Here is a 24,765-nt window from a genome sequence, read left to right as displayed (position 1 = left end):
GATAGAAGAGCCAGTCTGCCCTGTTTTTAAGAAAAAAGCAAATTTTAGCAAAGTTGGCAGTCACTCAGCTCAGTTCAGGGAAGGCAGTGCCCAGAGCTGCCTGCCTTGTGTCCATACTGCAGGCCCTCTGGGGAGGAGACAAAACTGTACTCACTTTTGTGAGTCCAGGGTCTGGCCTGGGGCAGGCGCCCTAAATGTTTGCTGGAAAAAATAAGTTACAGGAGGAAAGGACTACTTGGTGAGGCCAAAGCCACCCTGACACCTCTTACGAGAAAAGGCAGGGGAAACTCAGTGAGGCCAAATGAAAGTCTTTTATTTCACTTTATGTGAGGGGTTGCTGTGTTGAAAGCCTGCCAGAGAATCACTTCCTCCCCCGAGCTGTGTTACCACTTGGTAGCAAGCCCAAGAGACAGGAGAAGGAGAGCAGGTCATGCTGGGGTTTGGGTGGGATGAGCCCTTGAGGAGGCTGCGAGGCCAACCGCTGGCTGGGCTCTCAGAAGGGACAGTGCAGCTGATGGGTGCCGTGGTGGGTACAGCACAAGCTGGTGTGAGAATTTCAGGCAGAATATGTACCAGCTGATTTCTGAGCTTGAGAAACTGCCCACTCCAGTGAAGATTGTTCAGGAACGGTGACTGCTGTATCTCTTTTAGAAAGGGCCATGCTACCAAAATAAATAAATAAAAATAAATAAATAAAAAATAAAATGGGCCACGCTTTCCTCATGCCCTTTGAAGTGCAGGCTGAGGCCTGCTGTCTGCAGCGAGGGAAGCAGAATTTCTTACACCATGTTGAACTCTTTCTGTGTTGCTCCAGGGGTGGGCTGCTATTGAGTGGATAATTGAAAATTCTCAGCGTGCTGTGAGCTAACGGGGTCTGCACCTGCACCTTATGATGAACAGTGGTAACTATAGTGCTCTTTAACCCCGTAGAGAATTTAGCATCTTGCTAACCGTGTGCATGGTGTGCGGGGCTGGGTGTTTCAAGGTGCGGCTGCATGCGTCTCCAGCCCTGTGCTCCTTAGTATCTTCTGGAATGGAAGCCGCCATTAGTTCATCCTCTTCCTAATTCATCTCCTTGTTTCACGGCAGGATTTATTTCCCAGGAAGCCTTGGATATTGGTTATCTGGTCTCCAAGACAGGCATTTCAGCATCTCCCAAGCTGTTCTCAGTACCTGCTTACTTAAACATTTCCTAGAATTAGTGTGTCATCAGAAAAGAGGCTTTCACGAGTAGTGCCAGCCTCCAGATGGGAGGATTTTTTCATTTTGGGCAGGATCTGAATATTTGCACATGTTCTTACAAAGAATGCCCTGTGCCCTTGCATCAGCACTGCGGTGGTGGGGGGAGTCCTGCTCCTCACTTGCTGCAGGCCAGCACCCAGCCATGTGACTGCCACTGGCTCTTTTCTTTTAGTGGCAGAAGCCATTTCTAGCATCTTCTTGAGCTTCACAAACATTCCTTGGTTTCCTAGGCCACCAGTGGCTGGACTGTCAGAAAGGGACTTGACACTTAATTGGTCAGCAGTCATCTTCATACTTCATAGGAAAGTCAGAGAGTTTTCTGCTTCCCTCTGTTTAGGGAATCCTAATACTCCTGCCTTGAAACCCTCACCCTGTTGACCTTCCATACTGTGCTGCTCTGGGCCCCGCTTCCCACGGTTGGTCTGTCTGTCTGTCTGCAGCATGTGTGTACACACTCAGTGCCTCAGTCAGCAAACGGGAACCGTGTGGTTCAGGCTCCTTTAAGAACTTCCTGCTGAAGCTTAAGTTTGCCGGAGACCTTCACCTTGGACGCAAGGTCACGATCTGCCGCTGGCTCTCTCTTCTCCCATGGATGCACCAGTAAGGTGACCACACGTAGAGAGCCCGCCCACCTGGTGAGCATAGTGTGTGTGGGCAGTGTGGCGTGTGTGATGTGTCACTCTGAGCTGTGGACTCTGTCACATTCTGTTTCCTCATAAACTAGGGCTAAACTGCCTCAATCTTTAATCAGATGCCTCACCCAAAAAAATTAAAGAAGAAAGAAAAAGAAAAAAAGAAAGAAAGAAAGAACAAAAGAAAAAAGGAAGGAAGAAGGAAAGGAAGAAATAAGCGAGCCTTGAATATGGTTCGCCCCATCTGGGAGAGGTGTGGAATCTGCTGGAATCTGCCCCTTGCCTGGTCACAGCCTCCACCGGGCTCTTCGGCCGTGCCCTCTCAAGACAGGAGGCCCATCTGTTGCAGAGTGAGACCCAAAGAAGGGAAGACCCCTAGGAGGGCAAGGGCCGCAAAGCTGCCATGCCGCCGCTGCCCACAGGCCAGCCACCCCCGGGCCAGTGTTGTCAGACTGCTCTTGTGCCTTGTCTGTCTTCCCGTGGGCAGCAGCTCCCAGCAATTTTCTGCTGACTCTTGGGATCTTACTAAACAACTCCGCTCTTTCCTGATGACTCCCCGTTTCCCTTCCATGCCCCTTGGCCAACCCTCTGCACTGCCAGTCTCTTCACACATATCTGGCCACCGTCTGTCACGCCAGATACTGCCGCCGTGCAACCTTCTCACCACTGTTAGTGCAGGTCTGCACACGCTGGAATAGGGGCGTCCACCCCCACAGTGACGTGTGTGGTGACGGTACCGTGAGCTCTCCCACCACACAGTTGGATTTGGTCAAGGGAGCAAAGTGCTCTGCCCTCAGGCTGTGGCTGGCTTGTCCTGGGCTCTGGGCCCAGCGTCCCCTGGGGCTGAAGGTTTGTGTTACTTTCACCATTCACACCCATCCATGGGGAGGCTCATGAACACGGAGCCACTGTGATGGGATGGTGGCGAAAGTGTTTGTGAGCTTGAGCTGTCCTGTTAGCTTTAAGGTACTTCCAGGTGGGAATTTGAACTTCCCCGTTTTCACAAGGAGAATGTAAAATCTTTCAGTCTGCTTTGAATTCTAAACACTTCAGAGAAGGCCTCCCCCATAAAGGATGAGTAGAACTGTGTTCTACCGTTTTTTTAGATAGTGCTTTTTGTTTGATAATAGTACTTCTAATCTAAAATGAAACGATATTCATTTATATTTTTACCAGAGTATTTTATGCTTATAGTTCCTGGTAAAACTGAGTTAAAAGATTTATGGTAAAATAACCCCCCTTACTCCTTCTGCAAATCACGTTTCTACCCTTCTGAGGGGTACTCAACTCTTTTGGCAGTTTTTGGCTTTTTTTGCTAGATTTCTAAATAAGCAAACATATCCTGCTATTTCTTGATTTGCCAATTTTAGACATTATCTAGATATTATTTACCTTTTTGCTAAAGTATTATTTTATCTCTTTTATCTCTTCCTCCCCACTCCTATTCCCCCAAAATGGCTATATTGTTTATGGTTGAAAGCACATTCAGAGTTCCCATAATTCTGAAAATACAAATACATTGCTATTGCTTATTGCCAAGCCATAATTGCATTTTCTTTCTTACACAACTTTTTCCCCCTTGGGGATAATAATTGTCTTATTCTTTTCATTTATTTAATTTATTTTTTAAAGGTCTCTGAGTCCTTCCACACTCTTAATCGCTCTCTGCAGTACCTTGTGACATCATTTTCCACAGGTCAGTCTTTTTGGGCAGCACACCCCCTCCCAGTTTCCCTGGCGCCATCCTTTCTGGAAGTCAGGCCTTACTCTCTGACTGAGCAGCCATGTGGCTGTCATCCTTTTTTGTGGGCATTTCTGGACATTTCCTTGATCTTCTCCTGGAGCCCTTCTTTCCCTGCTTCCCTGCCTTCCTCTTTCTCTTTCCTCTCACAGGATGGGGAAGAACATCTCATCATGGCTTCTCAGACATGGCACATCTGAAAATGGCTCTTCTATTCTCATACTTCATTCATAGCATCGCTGGACATATAATTCTAAAAAAAAAAAAAACAAACCCAAAAAACTTTCACTCAGAATTTTGAAGGCATTGTTCTGTTGTTTTCCACTCAGATTATCAATCCTCTGTATGTGACTTCTTTTTTTCTCTCTCTGAAAAGCTTTTTGGATCTCTTTATCCTTGATGTTCTTGAAATTTCATGTGGTTAAGTCTCATTTGAAGTGAACTTTTAAAATTCATTGTGTTGCACTGTGCATATTAAATTCCTGGTTTTTATATTATAATTATGCAAGATGTTATTGGGAGGAGTGGGTAAAGGGTACATGAGACATTCCTGTACTATCTTTGCAGCTTCCTTTGAATCTATTATAATTTCAAAATTAAATGTTAAAAAAATATAAATAGTAACATCATGGAAAATGGTAGAGGCAGGTGCTCCCAGAATCAGTCCCTCCACTGAAATAAGCAATAAGCTGGCAAAAAATGACAGAATCAACTTTTGTAGAACGGTGGATGCTAATAGAATACTTCAACCAGGGGAGCACTTAGTGAATCTTGATTAACCTACCCTGCAGATTTTGGACTTGCCAGCCTCCATAATTATGTCAGCCAATTGCTTAAAATAAATTTCTGTCTATATGTACACTTCCTATTGGTTCTGTTTCTCTGGAGAACCCTAATACATTATTAAAGCTAAATTGGTATCAGTTCAAATTAGATTTTTCTGAATTTAAGATATTAATTATAATCACCAGGGTAACCAGTAAGAAAATAATTAAAAGATCCAGAAAAGAAATAGGAGGAATCAGAATGGTAGTGTACCATTGTGAAAAAAAAAAAAAAAAAAAAACCAAACACAAAAGATGAGGATGGAAAGAATTCAGGAACAGAAAATTATGAAACTCACAGAAAACAACTAACAGTGTAAGAAGTTAGTTTTTTTTTTTTTTAGCATTAATTACTTTAAAGGTAAATAGATTAAACAAACCAATTAAAGGACAGAGATTGGCAAAATAGATGAAAAAACATGATCCTACTATATATGCTGTCTACCAGAGACTCACTTTAGATCCAAAGACACAAATGGCTTGAATGTGAAAGGATGGAAAAAGATATTCCATGTAAATAATAACCAAAAGAGCTGGAGTGGGCAACTAACATCAGACAACATCTACTTTTGGTCAAAAATTGTTACAAGAGACAAACAAGGACATTATACATCAATGAGATGGTCAATTCATCAAGAAGACAAAAATTATAACCATTTACACACCAAGCTACAGAGCCCCCAAATATATGAAGCAAACATTAGCAGAACAAAAGGAGAAAGACAATTCTACAATAATAGCTAGAGGCTTCAATAATCCACTTTCAATAATGGATGGGACATCTAGACAGATCAATAAGGAAATGGAGGATTAGAACAACACCATAAACCAACTTGACCTAACAGACATCAATAGAACACTTCGTCCAACAGCAGAACACATTTTTCTCAAGAGCACATGGATTACTCTCCAGGATAAACCATGTGTTAGGCCAACACCAAGTCTCAATAAATTTAAGAAGACTGAAATCATACAAAGTATCTTTTGTTATCCCAATGAAGTGAAATTAGAAATCAACAATATAAGGTAAGTGGAAAATTCAGAAATATGTGGAATTTTAAAATTATATTTCTAACAACTAGTGAATCAAAGAAGAAATTACAAATAAACTTACAACATTTTGAAATGAATGAAAATGAAAACACAACGTATGAAAACTTATGGGATGCAGTGATCAGAGGGAAATTCATAGTTGCAAATACCTACATTAAAAAGGAGGAAAGACCTCAAATCATTAACCTGACTTTAAGGAGCTGGAAAATGAAGAACAAACTAAACTCATGACTTGCAGAAGGAAAGAAATGATAAAGATTAGAAAGGAAATAACAGAGAATAGAAAAATAGAATTATCAAAATCAAAAGTTGTTACATTGAAAAGATCAACAAAGTTCACAAACTTTTAGACTGACCAAGAATAAAAAGAGGATTCAAAATAAAAATACCAGAAATGAAAGCAGGGCATTACTACACATCTTACAGAAATAAAAGGATACAAGAGAATTCTGTGAACAATTGTAAAACAAATTAGATAACCTATATGTGACAAACTATGAGAAACACACAAATTACCAAAACTGATTTAAGAAGAAATAGAATCGCAACGGGTCTATGACAGTTAAAGACATTGAATCAATAATTAAAAACCTTGCAACCAAAGCCTCTCAGAGGGCAGCATAGGAAGAGCACCCTGCAGTTTGGTGTGATACACAGGCAGATGGGCTGAGGGCAGGCATCTGGCCTGACTGCTGACACTGCTCAACAGTGGCTACAGACCCATAGCAGGCAAAGAGAGCCATTGCAGTTGACTGAACTGAAGGCAAATGCATCTCAGGCACAACAGTAGGACACACATAGCCCACATAGGAGACATCTCTGAAGTGCTTGGTTCTGGTGAACAGGAAGCATTGAGCAGCAGGACACCACAGGTCCTCTTCTTCATAAGGCCACTACTTTCAAGATCAAGAGACATAGCAGACTTTCCTACCCATAGAAACAAACACAGACAAAATGAGGAGACAGAGGAATATGTCCCAAATCAAGAACAGGACAAAATCACAGCACAAGAACTAAATGAAATGGAAATAAGCAATATGCCTGATAAAAGAATTCAAAGTAGTAGTCATAAAGATACTATGGGACTTGAGGAGAGGTTGGAGAATCTCAGTGAGACCCTCAACAAAGAGATTAAAAAAAAAAAAGAACGAGCTAAAGATGAACTCAATAACAGAGATAACAAATACACTAGAGGGAATCTAGCAGATTAGAGGAGGCAGAAGAACAAATCAGTGAGTTGGAAGACAGGGTAATGGAAAGCAACCAAGCTGAATAACAAAAAAAAAAAAAAAAAAAAAAAAGGAAAAATGAGAATAGGTTAAGGGCACTCAATGACATCAGGAGTGATAACATTCACATTATAAGGAATCCCAGAAGGAGAAGAGACAGAGAAGGGGGCAGAAAATTTATTTGAAGAAATAATACCTGAAGAATTCCCTCATCTGGAGAAGGGACAGAAAATCCCTTCCTCCCAAGGCGAAGAGAGTACCCAACAAAAATTAACCCAGGGAGGTCCACACCAAGACACTTAATAATTAAAATGGCAAAAAGTCGTGTTGAGAGAATTTTATTTTTTATTTTATTTTATTTTATTTTTAAAGATTTTATTTATTTGAGAGAGAGACACAGCGAGAGAGGGAATACAAGCAGAGGGAGTGAGAGAAGGAGAAGCAGGCTTCCCTTGGGGTGGGGAGCCTGATGCGGGGCTCATGGGATCATGACCTGAGCCAAAGGCAGACGCTTAACAACTGAGCCACCCAGGCGCCCCATAAGAGAGAATTTTAAAAGCAGCAAGGGAAAAAAAAAAAGTTACGTACAAAGGAAACCCTATAAGGCTACTAGCTGATTTTTTAGCAGAAATTTTGTAGGCCAGAAGAGAGTGGCATCATATATTCAAAGTATTGAAAAGAAAAACCCTGCAACCAAGAATACTCTACCCAGCAAGGGTAGAATACAAGGAGCAATAAATAGTTTCCAACAAACAAAAGTTAAAAGGGTTCACTACTAAACCAGCCTTATAAGAAACGTAAAGGGAATTCTTTGGGGGAAAAATCATAATCAGGAGTAGGAAAATTATGAAAGGAAAAAATTTCACAGATAAATGCAAACATAATAAAAGTAATAGATTAATCACTTATAAAACCAGTATGGAGTTTAAAGCACAAAAGCAGTAAAATCAATAATATCTACAAAAATCAGTCAAGGAGTTCACAAAAGGGTATAAAATATGACATCATATACATAGAACGTGGGGCTGGGGGAGTAAAAATTTAGTGCTTTTAGAACTTAAGTGACCATTAACTTAATAATATACATTGCTGTATGCATAAGATATTATAGATGAGCCTAATGGTAACCACAAATTAAAAATGTGTAATAGATGCACAAAAAATAAAGAGAAAGGAATCCAAGCATAACACTAAAGAAAGTCATCAAACCACAAGGGAAGAGAGCAAGAGAAGAAAGGAACAGAGAAGAACTAAGAAAACAACTGTAAAACAAATAAAATGGCAACAAATAAAACCCGTCAATAATTACTTTAAGTGTAAATGGCCTCATGCTCCAATCAAAACATAAGGTGACTGAATGGATAAAAAAGCAAGACCCATCTATATGCTGCCTACAACAGACTCACTTCAGACCTACAGACACATGCAAATTGAAAGTAAAGTGATGGAAAAACATTTACCATGCAAATGGAAGCAAAAAGAAGGCTGCAGTAGCAATACTTATATTGGACAAAATAGACTGTAAAATAAAGACTGTAACAAAAGACAATGAAGGACATTTCATAGTGATAAAAAGATCAATCCAACAAGAGGATATAACAATTGTAAAATATGCATCCAACATAGGAGCACTTAAATACATAAAAGAAGAAACTGACAGTAATACAATAATGGTATGGGACTTTAACACCCCACTTACATCAATGGATAGATCACCCAGACAGAAAATCAACAAGGAAACAGCAACATATTAGACAAGATGGAGCTAATAGGTGTATGCAGAACATTCCATCTGAAAACACAATGCACATTCTTTTCAAGTACACATGGAATATTCTCCAGAATAAATCATGTTAGGCCACACACACACAAATCTCAAGAAATTAAAAAATTCAATAAATTCAAAAATGTCATGCATCTTTTCCAACCACAATGGTATGAAACTAGAAATCACAAGAAAAAACTGGAAAGAACACAAATACATGAAGAATAAATAACATGCTACTAAACAATGAATGGGTCAACCAAGGCATCAAAGAGGAATTAAAAAAATGCATGGAGAAAAATGAAAATGAAAGCATAGTGGTCCAAAATCTTAGGGACACGGTAACTCTTCTAAGAGGAATTGTATAGCAATACAGGCCTACTTCAAGAAACAAGAAAAAGCTCAAATAAACAACCTAACTTTACACCTAAAGGAAATAGTAAAAGAACAAATAAAGCCCAAAGTCAGTGGAAGGAAGGAAATAATAAAGATTACAGCAGAAATAAATGAAGTAGAGCCTAAAAATAAAATAGAACAGATCAGTGAAACCAGAGCTGGTTCTTTGGAAAGATTTAAAAAAAATAAATAAAACCTGATAAACATTTAGCCAGATCTTAGCAAGAAAAAAAAGAGGACACAAATAAATAAAACCAGAAATGAAGGACAAAACAAAACAATCTCCAGTAACAACAGAAGACCAGGACCAGATGGCTTTACTGGTGAATTCTACCAAATATTAAAGAGTTAACAAAAGTCCTGAGCAAATTCTTCCAAAAAGAGGAGAGAATACTTCCTAACTCATTCTGTGAGACCAATATTACCTTGATACCAAAGTTAGGCAAGGACCCCCAGAAAATAAATCTACAGCCCAATATCCCTCATGAATACTGATGCAAAAGTCCTCAACAAAATACTAGCAAGCTGAATCTAATAGCATATTAAGAGGCTATACACCATGACTAAGATTATACCAGAAACGGAAGGGTGGTTCAACATACAAAAATCAAACAATGATATATACCTCATTAATAGAACTAAGAAGGAAAAACCTCACATGATCATCTCAGAAAAGGCATTTGAAAAAACAACACACTTTCATGATTAAAACATTATTCTGGGAATAGATACAAGGATTCTAGAAATAATCTAGGTATAGGAAAGTACTTACTCTACATCATAAAGGGCATTTTTGAAAAACCCACAGTCAACGTCCTATGCAATGATGAAAGACTGAAATCTTTCCCCCTAAGATCAAGAACAAGACAAAGATGTCCACTGTCATTACTGCTATTGAACATTGTTCTAGAAGTTCTAGCCAGAGCAGTTAGACAACAAAAAGAAGTATTAGGCATCCAAACTGGAAAGGAAGAAGTAAAACTATCTACATCCACAGATGACATGATCCTATAGATAGAAAACCCAATGAAGAAAGAATCCACAAGAGAGTTAATAAAGGAATTTAGCAAAATTAAAGTGTAGAAGATCTACACATAAAAATCAGTTGTGTTTCTTTACACTAGCCATGATCAACCTGATAAGAAAATTAAGGAAACTATCCAATTTACAGTTGCATCCAAAAGAATAAAATACATAGAAATAAAACAAGAAGGTGAAGGACTGTACACTTAAAATTATAAACACTGAGGAAAGAAATGAAAAAACCTGGGTGGCTCTGTTGGTTGGGTGTCTGACTCTTGATTTCGACTCAGGTCATGATCTTGGGATCATGAGGTTGAGCCCTATGTCAGGCTCTGTGCTCAACAGAGAGTCTTCTTGGAATTCTCTCTCTCCCTCTCCAATTGCCCCCTTCCCCCTACGTGCATACTCTCTCTCTCTCTAATAAATAAATAAATCTTTAAAAAAAGGAAGAAATGAAAAAAGACATAAATGAATGGAAAGACATCCCTTGTTCATGGGTTGGAAGACTAATAATTGTTAAGATGGCAATACTACCCAAAATGTTCTAAAGAATCAAGGCATTTCTTATAAAAACTCCTATAGTTTTGTTTTGTTTTTTAAGAAATGGAAAAGCCCATCCTCAAATTCAAATGGAATTGCAAGGGATCCTGCATAGCCAAAACAATATTGAAATGGAAGAACAAATTTGGAGGACTCACACTTCCCAATTTCAAAACTTCTTACAAAAGCTACAATAATCAAAACAATAATCAAAACAATGTAGCATAAATACAGACAGATAGGCCAATGGAATTAAAGTGAGAGTCCAGAAGTAAACCCATGTATCTGTGGTCAATTGATATTCAACAAGCGTGCCAAAACAATTCAATGAAGAAAGAATAGTCTCTTCGATAAATGGTATTGGGACAACTGGATATCTACATATAAGAGAATGAAGTTGGACCATTACCTCACACCATATACAAAAACCAACTCAAAATGGATCAAAGACCTACACACAAGAACAAAAACTATACAACTCTTAGAAGAAAACATAAGGGTGTATATTCATGATCTTGGATTTGGCAATGGATTCTTAGATATGACAACAAAAGCATGAACAACAAAAGAGAAAATAGATAAATTTGTCTTCATCAAAATTAAAAACTTTTGTGCATCAAAGGACACTATCAAGAAAGTGGAAAGACAAGCTACAGAATGGAAGAAAAAATTGCAAATCATATTCTGATATTATCCAGAATATATATGAAAAACTCTTACAACTCAACAACAAAAAGACAACTCAATTTAAAAATGGGCAGGGACGCCTGGGTGGCACAGTTGGTTAAGCATCTGACTTTTGATTTCCGCTGGGGTTGTGATCTTTGGGTCCTGGGATCTAGCCGGCATCGGGCCCCCTACTTAGTGTGGAGTCTGTTTGACATTCTCTTCTGCCCCTCCCACTTGTGCTCTCTTTCCAAAATAGATAAATAAATTTTTTAAAAAGTGGGCAAAGAATCTGAATAGACATTTCTCCAAAGAAGATATACAAGTGGACAATAAGCACAAGAAAAAATGCTCAACAGCATTATTCACTAGGGAAATGTAAATCGAACCTACAGAAACCACTCACAAGCACTCGGATGGCTATAATCAACTAAATGGAAAATAAGCATTGGCAAAGATGTGGAGAAATTGGAACCTTTGTTCATATTGGTGCAAATGTAAAATGATAGCAACTCCACCCCTACTTATATACCCAAAAGTATTGAAAACAAGTACACAAATACTTGGACACGACTGTTCACAGTAGCACTACTCACAAATGCCAAAGGTAGAAACTCAAATGTCCTTCAGCTGATAAATGATCAACAAACAGTGGTCCAAATATACACTGGAATATTATTCGGCTATAAAAAGTAATGAAGCACAGATTCACATTACAACATGGATGAATCTCTAAAACATTATGCAAAATAAAAGAAGCCAGACACAAAAAAGGCCACATACTGTACGATTCCATGTATAAGCAGTATCTATAATGGACAATCCATATAAGATGGAAAGCAGACTGGTTGTTGCCAAGAGGAGAGAGGAGGGATGAATGGGGGAGAATCTGCTTTAAGCGTTTGAGATTTCCTTTTGGGGTGATGAAAATGTTTTGGAGGTAATGGTTGCACAACACTGTGAATACACTAAATACCGTTGAGTTGTATACTTGAAAATGGTTAACTTATGTGAATTTCATTTGATTAAAAAAAAGGAAAATATAAGTATATAGCTGTAAACAAATACATACATACATTTATCATGCATACATAAAAACCCAAAACCCCACAACTCGTGTCGGGAACTGGGGTGGTCCCTTTGGTTCTGGTAATGATTTCTTTGATGATTTCCCCACTATTCTCTCTTCTTTTCTGGAAGTCCTCTTAGTCAGATGTTAGCTTCCTAGATTGATCTTGTAATTTTCTTATATTTTCTCTCGTCTGTGTTCTACCTTTTGGGAGATTTCCTGGACTTTATCTTCCAATGACTTCACTCATTTTTATTTGGGCAAATTGTATTTTTAATTTCTTAACCTTCCTTTCCTTATGGCATCCTGTTCTTGCTTCCCAAATGTAGTGTCTTCCCTCCTCTCTCTGCAGAAGTAGATATGAAGTGAAGCTTTCTGCTGCATCTCTGTGTCTCCTCTGTGCCCCTTCGCACGGGAGACTGCCCCAGCTGTCTTTCATCCTAACATACCTGACACGAGCCGAGGTGCAGATGGGGAGTGAGGCTCCTGGCCGATGATGGCTAGGGGTCACTGCAGGGTGACACTGGAGGCTGTCCTTGGCTTTTTCCTTGACAGCCAATGACCTTTTCTCTGGAGTGGTTCCATTTTTCCCAACAAGACTCCTCAACCTCTGTGGGGGGGGGGGGGCGGAGGGGAGCAGTAAGGGTCTAAGAGCCAGGTTCTCCTGCGGTCCCATGTGTCCCCTCTCTCTGGACACCCCCAGGCTCTGAATGGCTCGTGTCAGACCCCTTCCACTGCCTCACAGCCCACGTCTCGGCTTTCCACCTTCTTGTGGTGGCCAGTGAGGATGCTGACTCCGTGGGTTCTCAGTTGTGTTTCTGTTGTATTCCTGATAGTTTTGTGGACAAAGGGCCAAAGGTTTTTTTCCCACCATCTTGGAAATCAAAGTTCTGTTGGCTTTTATAAACAATATTCTTTCAAAAAATACATGAAAGCAGTCCATTTTTATGGTAAAAAACCAACCAACCAACCAACAACACAGGACTCTCTGTTGAAGAGTAAAACCTCCCCTTGAGAGGAGGAGAACCTGGCCTCTGCCAGTTAACTCCCGATTTTACAAAGGCTTCCAGAGGTGTTTTATGCAAATGCAAGTTATGTATGGTTTTTTCTCTTTTCTTTCTTTTATTAAACACAGACGGAACCATACTGTATATACTGTTTTGTGCCTGTCTTTTTTCTATTTTTAAGCAACATTGTCTTAAAAATTTTCCTCTTGAGATTTAGCTGTGTAGTACTGAAGTCTTAATTCCTGAAGGATTTGAGGGCTCCTTGCAGATAAACCCCAGATTTGCAAAGGTAGTGGGTGCAGGGCAGAACATCTGTCACTTTGCTGCAAACTCTACTCTGCCCCCATGAGCCAGTATCAGCCGAGACACTGAACCCTTTCTCTCGTGACAGCCTCTTGTTGCACTAGTAGGTAACTCTGTTCCATGGAGGGTAACTATATAGCCTCGCAGAGGTAATGGTTTAAAATTGTCATGGAAGGGGTTCTGTTCTAGAGGGGAACATGGAAATTTGTGACTTGGGAAACCACACTGTCAAGCAGGGATAAGAGTATCAGGAAAGGTAGATTGTCTTGACTCCTCTAAATGGCTAGAGTGTGCAGGGGACCCCAGTGTAGTTTCCAAGGAAGGCTGCATTTTTAGGGCAAGGGTATGTATATGTCAGTTACTTAGCCACTTCCAATTTTTGGTGGGTTGAAAGTGGGGTAAAAATAAGCATAGGCACGTGCTGGGTTTTTAATTCTCCTTTGCTTTCCATTATAAATAAAAAAATGTTAAGGTAGTTATTAAGAAAGTGATAGTGGTTATTTTCAAAATTTCTTGAGTATGAAATAGTTGAACTGTGTAACTTTCATTTTGGTCTGGGAATGGATTCAGTATTTGTGCAGCTCTGTTTGGAATTCGCCCCCAGCCCAAGCACAAATGCTGTATGGATACCGTATCATGGAAGCTGGGTGGCAGAGCCATGTGAAATTAAACCTCGCTTTTGAGTTTGGAAAATATGCAAAAGGTCAACTTTAATCATACAGTATTGCTTCACAATAATCAATCTATGGACACTGCTGTTATGTTGATGTTCAGTAGGTACCCCCAGCACTTGAAGGGGGTGCCCTCTGGTAGAAGCTTTAGAACAGAAGCGGGCTGGGACCCCGAACTGCGGTGGTCTGCATGTCACCGGGCAGGTGTGCGCACCCCCAGGGGGTTCCTCAGTGCTCTTCTCTCTGCAGGGTCGCGAGGCCTTGGAGTGGGTGATCGGCCGACTTAACACGGAGTTGGAGGGCCTGGCAGCCCCCGCCTGCACCAGAGCGTGAAGCCGCCCCCCCCCCCCCCCGCAGCGTCTGGACCCGGAGTCGCAGGTCCAGCGAAGGTGGCAGGCGATCACCCCCCACCCCCTGCCGGCCCCCTGCAGGGGACTGCGCGCGCTCGCCCACGCTTGTCTGTCGGAGGGAGCATTCGTGATTAGTGCATGCCTAGAGACATTTAGGAAAGGGACTCTGGGGGAGGAAGTGAATTTGCCACATCTTGGCCTATAGCTTACCTTCACCTTTATCTTTACTTTTTTTTTTAATGGAAAGTTTTGTTTAATAAACAAGTTAAATCTCTAATATCCCTTCCCCAGAAGCCAAAAATATCAGAGTGTAAAAGGGAATGGCTTTCTCCCAGCGTTCACATAGAAGTTTCTCGTGGGTTTTGATCCTAAGTTTTCTGTGATCACAACCCCAGGAGATTACGGGAGGCCCGCCCCCCACCGCGCCAGCTGGGGGCCTCTGCGCTGTGCTCGGTGCTGACGGGCCCCTGCTGACGTTTGGTGACATTCCACAAATGGAACAGTGTTCTGCATGCATGCTGACTTTCCAGATTTTATCTTCCACTGACCACAGAACTTAGATTTAACTTAGGATATGGGTTTTTAATTATATGCATAAAGCAAATAACATAAAGCATCCCTATTTCATTTTAGTTTCTGAACATGAAATAGGATACCTTTTTCCTTATGTTTTAACTAAACCAACCAGTTTAGTTTTTAGAAGAGAAAGGACTATCAGGAGAAACTAGTTATTTTGATAATGTCATATTACTTGCTTTATTTTCTTGCCCAAAGTATAGAAATAAATCCAGAATCCTGCTGCCTTTCCTTCGTTTCCAGTGTTGCATCCTTGTTATTGTGGCCCTTGAGTTTGGTAGGAATAAAAGTTAAATACATTAGTTACTGTGACCACTCTTCAGCTACACCAGAAGTTACTGGGATGCTGCTTCCTCTGGGAAGTTGGGCTTTCTAAAGCGGTGTGAGCACAACAGGCCATCCTATGGTCTTTGCGTGGTACCCACCTTCTGGTTAAGTAGCTGCTTCCAGAAGGTTCTTCTAGAAGCAGAGCCAGGTGCTCTCTGGAAACAAAGTTTGTTTCCCTTTTTTGTAGGAAAAGTGGTTGTACTACGTATTCTTTGAAGACTGTTCCACCCATTTGGTGTTAGATCCAACTATTAAAACTGTATCTGATTTGAGCCTGTGGTTTTTTGGCTTCTAAAGAGTAGATGACTCTGCCTCCAGCATTTCTGCCCTCACATTAAGGAAGGGTTAGGCATACTTTGATATAGGAGTTAATTGCTGGGTGTCTCTGTTGTGAACTTCATCTTTTTCCCCTGAAGAGTCTTCCCTAGCAGATCTCTCCTTATGGCTGAGCCTTAGTGAAGCCCGATATATTCAGAACAGGTGCTCATAGGTTCTGTTACAGTTCAGGATCCAAAGAAGCAGCGGGGTGATTTATTTGGGTGACTTGGCAGCTGGGGAGGGTACCCTTTGCATGCCAGCTGTCGGATTATAGCTATGCGGGGGTACATCTGGACCAGTGTGTGACCACCGAGCTTCAGTTTCCTCATCAGAAAATGCAGACACTGATACTACCTCAGAGGATGGAAACAGGGAGCGGATGGGCAGCACCTCAGTGCAGCCTGGTGGCACGTTGGCCCATGGTGCTGCTAACTGCCGGTGCTGGCCCACCCGTTGGGCCGCAGAGTCCCGTGGGGGGCACCACTGTGCGCGGCTGGAATTGGGAACACTGGGCTTCATTGATGGAACATACTTTTTTTGTCATGCATGTATTTTCACTTTTATAATCACTGAGAAGAGTTAACTGTCAGTGGTAAAAGAGGCAAGTGGGAGGACATTCATGAGTCCTAACTTGGGACTGATTTGGATTTCTGGCCTTGACTGCTCATCATGCTATATGCTTGTCTTCCACTATTACAAGACAGCTTGCTTAGGGCAGGGCTTGGCAGACTATAGCCTATGAGCTAAGGACGGTTTTTGCATTTTTAAAGGGTTGTAAGTAACCCCCCCCCGCCCCCGCAACACACACACACACACAGAAGAGGATGCCGCAGAGACCATATGAGGCAACCATGCCTATTATTTACTCTCTGGCCCGTAAAGCTGACCCCTTTCTTGGGGATTCCACTGCATCTCTCAGTGAGCATGAATAAAACTAGGTTTGTTCCCTTTCACCCAACTGCTTTCTGTTCCCCCAGTGCTAAATAGTGCACTTCCATTTTCCAAATACAAAACCTCAGTTATTTAAGACTTCTTCCTCCTGCTCTTTCTCTCTCTAGCCATTTGGAAACCAAACCTTCCTTTAAAAGGTCTCAGGGCAATTCTGTGCCTTCTCATTTTCACTGGCGCAGTCTGCTTTAGGTGCTTATCACCTTATGCCCATCAGGAGGGCTGGCCACGTCCCACGTGGTCTCCTCCCACACCGAGCAGTATGTGACTGGTGGGATGCTGCAGAATATTCCGCGATGCTCCATGACTTCCCAGGCCAGGCCATAGGAGACACTGTGACTTGTACCTTGCTCGCTCGTGCATCACCTGCTCTGGGGTAAGCCAGCTGCCAGGTCATGAATGACCAGGGGAGCCCGACAGGGAGATCCATGTGGTTAGGAGCTGTGAGAAGGAGCCTTCTTGGAAGCGGATCTTCTAGCCCCAAGGAAGCCTTGAGCTAACGACGGGCACAGCTGACATCTTGACTGCAACCTCATAGGATGCTAGGCCAGGACCACCTGGCTAAAACTGCTCCTGATTTTCTGGCCCACGGAAGCTTGTGAGATAATAAATGTTTCTTGTTTCAAGCCACAGTGTCTTGGGGTAGTTTGTTATGTAGCAAGAGATAACTAATATTTCATTTTATATTAAATTTGTACAACCACTTTCATTCGGTTCCACTTCTTGTTGACAAATCATTCCAGAATAATCTCATTATAACTTTCCCTGAATAAAAAGTTACAGAGGTTTCTCATTCCTTTTTGGAAAAAGTCACAACCAGGCCTAGGCATTGGCCCAGATGACTCGGATGCCGGTGGGCAACAGGTTGCACTGTGGGGAATACTGGGTCTTCCCCCTCCTCTAAACCCACTTGAACACCTGCTTCCATGAACGTGTCCTTGACTGATACCAGCTCACAGCTTACTATCTATTCCTAGACGTTTATGCTCCCCCAGGACTATTTTTTTTAAATCTGTTCACATATTTGGCCAACCAGTTTACAGTTCCTCAGGAGCCAAGAGCAGACACTCTGCTTCGCACACACAATTCTGGGCATCCATAAGTGCTTCAGTGGTGCGGGAACTGGATTCAGAACCCTAGCAGCTAATAGGAAACACAGCAGGGCAATGAGCCCAGCTTTGGAATTGGAGATGGCCTCAGGCCCGATGCTGGGCTGCTCTGACCTTGGGCAAATGACAGCTTGTTATTCCTGTTTCGCATCTGTGAGAGAGGATGGTAACAACGCCTACTTCAGAGCTGAGTATTAAGGGAGATATTATATCTGATATAGGGTATGTACTCAATCACTGGTAGTTCATTAGTAGCTACTGAAAATCAAAATATTTTAAAAATTATGTATTAATAGTAACACAGCACAGAATATTTACTATCATAATGCTTATCTCCATAGCTTTCCTTATACCCCTTTAATGACCAAATTGTTTTACTGTGACAAATTGAAAATACAGTTGGCCCTTCAACAATGCACGAGTTAGGGGCACTGATGCCCACCCCCAGTCAAAAAGCCCCATATAACTTTTGACTCCCCCCAAACTTAACTACTACTAATAGCCTATTGATTGGAAGCCTTACCAACAACATAGTCAATTAACACATATTTTGTATACATATCCTATACTGTATTCTCACAATATAGTAGGCTAAAGAAAATACTCAGAAAAGCATAAGAGAAAATACACTTAAAGTACTCTACTGTATTTATTAAGAAAAAAAAAATCTGCAGTAAGAGGACCCACACAGTTCAAACCCATATTATTCAAGGGGCAACTGTAGTTTAGTATTTTTTAAAAAGATTTTACTTATTTATTAAAGAAACACAAGCAGGGGTAGGGGCAGGCAGGGGGAGAGGGAGAGCAGGCCCCCCCTCGGAGCAGGGAGCCCGATGTGGGGCTCGATCTCAGGACCCTGGGATCATGACCCGAGCCGAAGGCAGACGCTTAACTAGCTTGAGCCACCCAGGTGCCCCTGTAATTGAATAGTTTGAAAATTTCAGTCTAGTTGGCACATGAAGTTTAATCAAATGTTACGATTACTAGTAAGAGTTAACTCCCATAATGTGAAAGAGGCAAGTGATAAAAAGTTAATGAGCACAAACTCAGTACTGATAAATATACCCTTTGCATTTATGTAGCAGCTTCAATTATAGGTCTCCAGGGTCTCTGCATATCTGCACATCAATTTGTTTTTTTTTAAAGATTTTATTCATTTATTTGAGAGAGAGAGAGAGAGAGAATGAGAGACAGAGAGCACAAGAGGGAAGAGGGTCAGAGGGAGAAGCAGACTCCCTGCTGAGCAGGGAGCCCGATGCGGGACTCGATCCCAGGACTCCAGGATCATGACCTGAGCCGAAGGCAGTCGCTTAACCAGCTGAGCCACCCAGGCGCCCCTGCACATCAATTTGTTAATGGGAAAAAGCTGGTTGGGGAGGCAGGGCTGTGCACGGTGACTCCACCCAGGAGCTCTGCAAGCAGAAGAGGGCCCAGAGAGGAATGTGTGGGGCGTGCCATTTATCAGAGTCGGATAGAAAAAGCGAGGCTGGCGCATAGGGTTTCTGGAGCTCCAAGTCAACTATGTTAATGGTATGAGCTAGTGACAAGTTTCTCTATTCTAATTAGCTACTTTAGGACTGTAATGACTTACTGACTTAGAGGAAAGACACAGGGGCTGCACATGGCAGTTACCTGTTAAAGAGCACAGATTAAAACTACAAGTGTTTTTTGGGGCACCTGGGTGGCTTAGTGGTTAAGCGTCTGCCTTCGGCTTGGGTCGTGATCCCAGGGTCCTGGGATCGAGCCCCTCATCAGGCTCCCTGCTCAGCGGGAAGCCTGCTTCCTCCCTCTCCCACTCCCCCTGCTTGTGTTCCCTCTCTCGCTGCGTCTCTCTCTGTCAAATAAATAAATAAAATCTTAACAACAACAAAAAACAACTACAAGTGTTTTGAAGACATCTTGATGGTTCCATCTTTGTATTTTTTAATTTTATTATGTCAATCACCATACATCGTTTATTCTCATTTCCATATTGAACCTGCTCATTCATTCATTAATTCACTCCACAAACATTTATTGAGCACCTGTTACATGCCAAATATTTTCCCAGAAACTGGGGATACGGCAGTGAAGAAATCTGACAGAGATCCTTGTCTTCCTGGAACAATTTAGTAGGGTGTTAGGTGCTAAGTGCAATGGAGAAAAAAATGCAGAAGGGAGGAGGGAGAAGTAGGAAGTGTTGCAGGGAGACAGGAGAACTAGGCTATTTAAGGCAGCCAATTGGGAGAGTAGGCACATTCTGTAGAGCCACATGAGACAGAACCAAGGGATAAACAATAGGACTAAATTACATGATGGCTGAACTTCCCAACTATTAGAATTGTTCAAAGATAGAACTTTGCAGAAATAAGTGTCTCCCCGGTCCTGGACATGTTTTTTTTTTTTTTTTAAAGATTTTATTTATTTCACAGAGAGAGCGAGAGCAGGAACACAAGCAGGGGGAGTGGGAGAGGGAGAAGCAGGCTTTCTGCCAAGCTGGGAGCCTGATGCGGGGCTCAATCCCAGGACCCTGGGATCATGACCTGAGCCGAAGGCAGACGCCTAACGACTGAGCCACCCAGGCGCCCCTCCCCCCGCCCCCGGTCCTGGACATGTTTAAACAGAGCTTATGCCATTTGCTGGAGCGAGGACCGAACGCCTTCTTGGGATCACTTTGAGCTCTGAAAGTCACTAGTAGAGATCAAATTTGGTGGAGAAGAGAGCCAGGCAGTCATGGGGTCTACAGCACTGAGAGGGCCAAAGAGACAAGCTTCTGCCTGGGGGGTCCCATTACTACACTGGGAGGTGTATATATTGGGGATTCCCTGTAGCCATGGTAACTGGTTCTTTGACCAAGCTGGATAACAAGAGTTCCTGATCGTTTGCTTCCTTTAAATGCAATGAAGATAGTTTTTACACGTAGTTGCCCCTACAGCTACCTGCTTCTCTTTACATCTGACAGGAACACACATCACACTGTGGGATCAAAGACTTACCAGGTCTGACAAGGTCTTCCCATTGCATAGCGTTGGGAGATGAGCCATCAGTAACCACATGTTGTTGATGTAAAATGCTGGGGTTTTTGTGCCTGTTTTTAATATATATCAACTCATCTTTCTGAAATTTTTCTTGTTAAATTTGGGAGATCTACTCAGGATTTTTTTTTTTTTTTTTACAATGAGGTATGACTGACACACAAGGACTCGGATTCTTTATAGCAATTAGTAAAGCTGAATTTTTGTCTTTGCCTCCCCAAGTTTCAAATAGATGCAGCACGTTTTACACTTTTTCTTGTGTTTGTCTAATACACATAATCAGGTTTGTCATCAACACAAATATTGTCTGGAAAGTACTAGTCATTTCACACTTCACTTTAATGAAAGGGCTGGCTTGGATGCACAAAGATTTTTCTCAATTTCTTGTTATGACTGGCTCAGGCTCTCAACTATTCACTGGTTGTTACCTATGTAGTACTGGCTGTTCGATCCAGTGTGTTGATGCTTCTTCCTGGTTAAAAAGTGACCTTAGAGATCACCTCATCCAACACTCTTGCTTTAAAATGGAAGAAACTGAAATCCAGAAATGTTAAGGAACTTTTTCAGCGTCTGAGAGCTGTTCTGCTGTCTGGAGCATAGTTAAGTAAGAACCATTTCAGATACTTGAAACCCGGTACTGCTGAAACAATCAGCTTCGCTGACTACAGACTAGTTTGTTTCAGACATCAGAACGAAGGCTCATGGTTCCTGAAAAATCCTTTTTGCTAGGGTTGGGCCAGAGAAAGGTCCAGTTCTTGCTATGAGGTGTGTCTACCACTGGCTCCACCTGGGGGACTATTTCAGGCTGTCATAGGAGTCACTTGAGGGCTGGAGTGCCAGTCCAGGTTTATATTCTGTGAATCTGACTTCTGAAATGACTTTGGGAGTGTGCTAGGATGACTCCGGGCTTGTTATCTCAAGTCACATCCCCTGCCTTGGTGGGCAAGCTGGAATCTTCTCAGGCTTTTCTCTTTGGGATGTCGAAGATCATAATTTCTTCCCTTTAAAAGTAGAAGTGATTCTGTCTCTTGTTTACACCTTGGGCTCTATAAGCTCTCACACAGCTACATTGTTCGGATTTACCTGTGCACAGCCTTCGTTCTCCCACATGCTTCCCTGCAGCTTTCACACCATGCTTGCTTAGGAACTTGACATTCAGGGTAGCTCTACAGGAATCCTCATTCATCTCTGGTATTTCCACTCTTCCCAACACTGCTGCTCCTGCCTGGAGTTGGGATGTGACATCCTCTGCTGTGTCACCCTAGGGAATGGGACTGACAATTCTGCAGTCACAAGGGAATAACCAAAGCAAAGAATATATAGAAGGTCAAACTTTAAGTGAGCAAGCTTGCTCAAGGTTGTCCCTCCTTGCCAGCCACACCCAAGACAAAGGAGTTCCCCCTTTTTTTCAATCCATAGATGAGGAGATTCATTAGGGCAGCTTGTGAGAGCATCCCTAGGGCAGGACCCACGGGGTCAGGCCCTCTGGGCAGCAAAAGAAACCTGAGCACTGAGTTGTGCTGAACATGGCGTTAAGTTTAAACATCCAGAGGATTCTTCAGTTCTTAAGCTGCAGGATGTAAAGGAACTTTTGATGTCCTTTTCAAGAGCCTTGTCTTGTTCGTTCTGAAGCTCTTTTATTTCCACTGCTTCAATAATGCCACAGTGGCTCGGATTTTGCTGCCAGCAGAAAGAGAGCTGCAGAAATTTTTGCATAGTAAGATCTAGTCTAAATACATACGCTATCCATCATGTACATTTTAATGGAATGCACCAGAATAACAGTACAAATTCAGTCTGCCAGGTAATTGCAGCTGAACATTTAATTTTGTAGGCAGAGTTTTATATTAAGTAGGTTCTTAGCTCCTCAACTTTTTGAGTGGATAAAAGGAGGTTTTTTGACATGGGCCTTTGGCTGACATGGGAGTAGGAGCATATCCCGTATGAACATTATAATGAATCTGTGTGTGTGTGTGTGTGTGTCTGCACATTCTGCACATAGACGAGAACCAGAGTCTCTAAACACATCATATGCGCAAATAAGCAAGCACAGTTCTATGAAATGCTAGATTTTCACCTTCCTGCACTGCAGCTGGGAAGGAAAAAGACATACAGTTAGAAAGGTTACCCAAAGCTTTCCTCTTTGTGGTATCCAAGTTTTCTGTACCTCGGGCATCCAGGAGGCACAAGGCAAGGACTCTGACTGGGACTGAGCAAGTCAGTGAACACTGGATCATGAGCTGGACACACACACAAATGTCTTGTTATAGATACCTCTCAGGGAAGCTTCAGTGCAAGGAGATCCTCAAATATGCCCGACAAATTAGGGGATAGCTTGTGTAAATGAGAATCAAACTCAGTATCAGGTAATATTTATGATACATAAATACCTTAAATGATGCCATATTTAGTTAATAGGAACATAAGAACTTCCCTAAGCTCACTATGGGTTTATCTAATTTTCTCCTCAAGCAGTTTATGTGCTACAATAGGAAATTCTTTTATGGGACATTTTAGGAATATATCCCTTGAGGAATTCTGTTTAGAAAAAAATACATAAAAGCTTTATTTTTCTAACATAATTTGTCTCCACTCATGTGACTTCTTATATGATGAAACATTATACACTATTTACAGAATTTTAATCTCCTATACTGTTGAGGGTAAGAGAGGAAGTTATGTCTTGGTAACACAGCAGAGTTACGTCAGTGGCCCCATTAAAAATTTTTTTTTGTTATAAATGAAAGTTTTTCTTTACCTTTTTAAAAAAGATTTATTATTTAAAGAGAGAGAGCACAAGCTGGGGGAGGGGCAGAGGGAGACAGAGGGAGGGAATCTCCAGCAGACTCCCCACTGATGTGGGGCTTGATCCTACGACCCTGAGATTCATGACCTGAGCTGAACCCGAGTCGGACACTTAACTGAGTGAGCCACCAGGTGCCCCTTTTTAAAATTTTTCTAGTGTGGTCCTTGTCAGATTGTCGATCTCAACCCAATCGTAACTTCTGATGATGCAAGTCTCTTGCCTTCCTAACCTAGGTGGCTTCTGACGGCTAGTTACCAAAAGACATCACCATTTTACAATAGGAACTCCACACAGAAGTTATGATGGAAAGCCATTTTATTTTTCCCTAAATTTTAAAATAAAAGACTTGAATGGAAAACGTTTAGTACCGTCAAGTCACCCTGAATGCCAGCGATACCTTGACTTTCATAAACACAGGAAGCCAGGTCAAAGTCCAGTCAGTGTACACATTTCTCCATGGTTCTTCGAACAGTTTGGCATGAACAAAATTTTCTGCCATTTTGCTTTAGCAAATAGCAACATAATTTAAAACTTTCACGTCTCCTATGTGACCCCAAAAATCCAACTGCTATATTTATTAATACAGTTAGAAAAATAAAAGCCTTAAAAAATTCATGGTATGAGTTCACGGTGCTAATCACATCATCTCTTCAAACGTAAGATCATTTTTAAAACTCCTACATAACAACCTTTTGGTTTAATTTGAAAGGCTTAAGACTTGAAATCTAGTAAGAGTGTTAAGTCAATGTACATATCAATTATTTCATTTTTACTTGTCCTGGGAGAGTTAATTCCCATTGTCCACTGAATGAATGTCTTTCAAATATTAATAAATATATTACAGTATTTACAAGCATTCTTATCTACTCTGACACTGGTAGAAAGGTAAGCCATGGGGAGGGACTGCTCTCCCAGCAGGGCAAGCTCATGAAGTCTGGGACAAAAGGCGCAGGTGCTGGAGGATGCGCCAAGGGCTCTGCTTAGGTGTGCACGCAAGCTCTCAGACACATCTCCTTCTGACCAGCTAGCCAGTTTGTTGTTGGATCATGTGTAATGCTGAATAGCCAGAAACCAGGAAAAAAAAGGAATACTGTGAAGTCATGTCATTTCAGTAGTTAAGAAGAAGACAGGCCTAAGTTCAGACTAAGGTTAACAA

General features: G+C 41.7%; 1 protein-coding gene across 6 annotated transcripts in view; it reads left to right on the top strand.

Annotated features, from left to right (window-relative positions):
- The window catches only part of PRELID3A (PRELI domain containing 3A), a 155,325-nt gene that overhangs the window by 15,387 nt on the left and 115,173 nt on the right, over positions 1-24,765 (top strand). For 2 of the 6 annotated variants that reach the window (XM_073888023.1, XM_073888022.1), the window contains 2 exons: positions 1,683-1,877; positions 1,994-5,629. The exons of 1 other annotated variant lie outside the window; for it this stretch is intronic. In XM_073888023.1, coding sequence (XP_073744124.1) covers positions 1,683-1,846 — 164 coding nt within the window. In that variant the 3' untranslated portion in view covers positions 1,847-1,877; positions 1,994-5,629. Of the gene's footprint in view, positions 1-814; positions 1,643-1,682; positions 1,878-1,993; positions 5,630-14,410; positions 15,687-24,765 lie in introns of those variants that run through there. 3 more of the 6 variants (XM_073888025.1, XM_025865180.2, XM_073888024.1) reach the window with 3 other exon arrangements.

Source organism: Callorhinus ursinus, unplaced genomic scaffold (genome assembly GCF_003265705.2).
Source record: "Callorhinus ursinus isolate GAN/ISIS: 27379988/994484 unplaced genomic scaffold, GSC_fseal_2.0 scaffold86, whole genome shotgun sequence".
NCBI lineage: Eukaryota > Metazoa > Chordata > Mammalia > Carnivora > Otariidae > Callorhinus > Callorhinus ursinus.
This window is presented reverse-complemented; position numbering and strand designations above follow the sequence as displayed.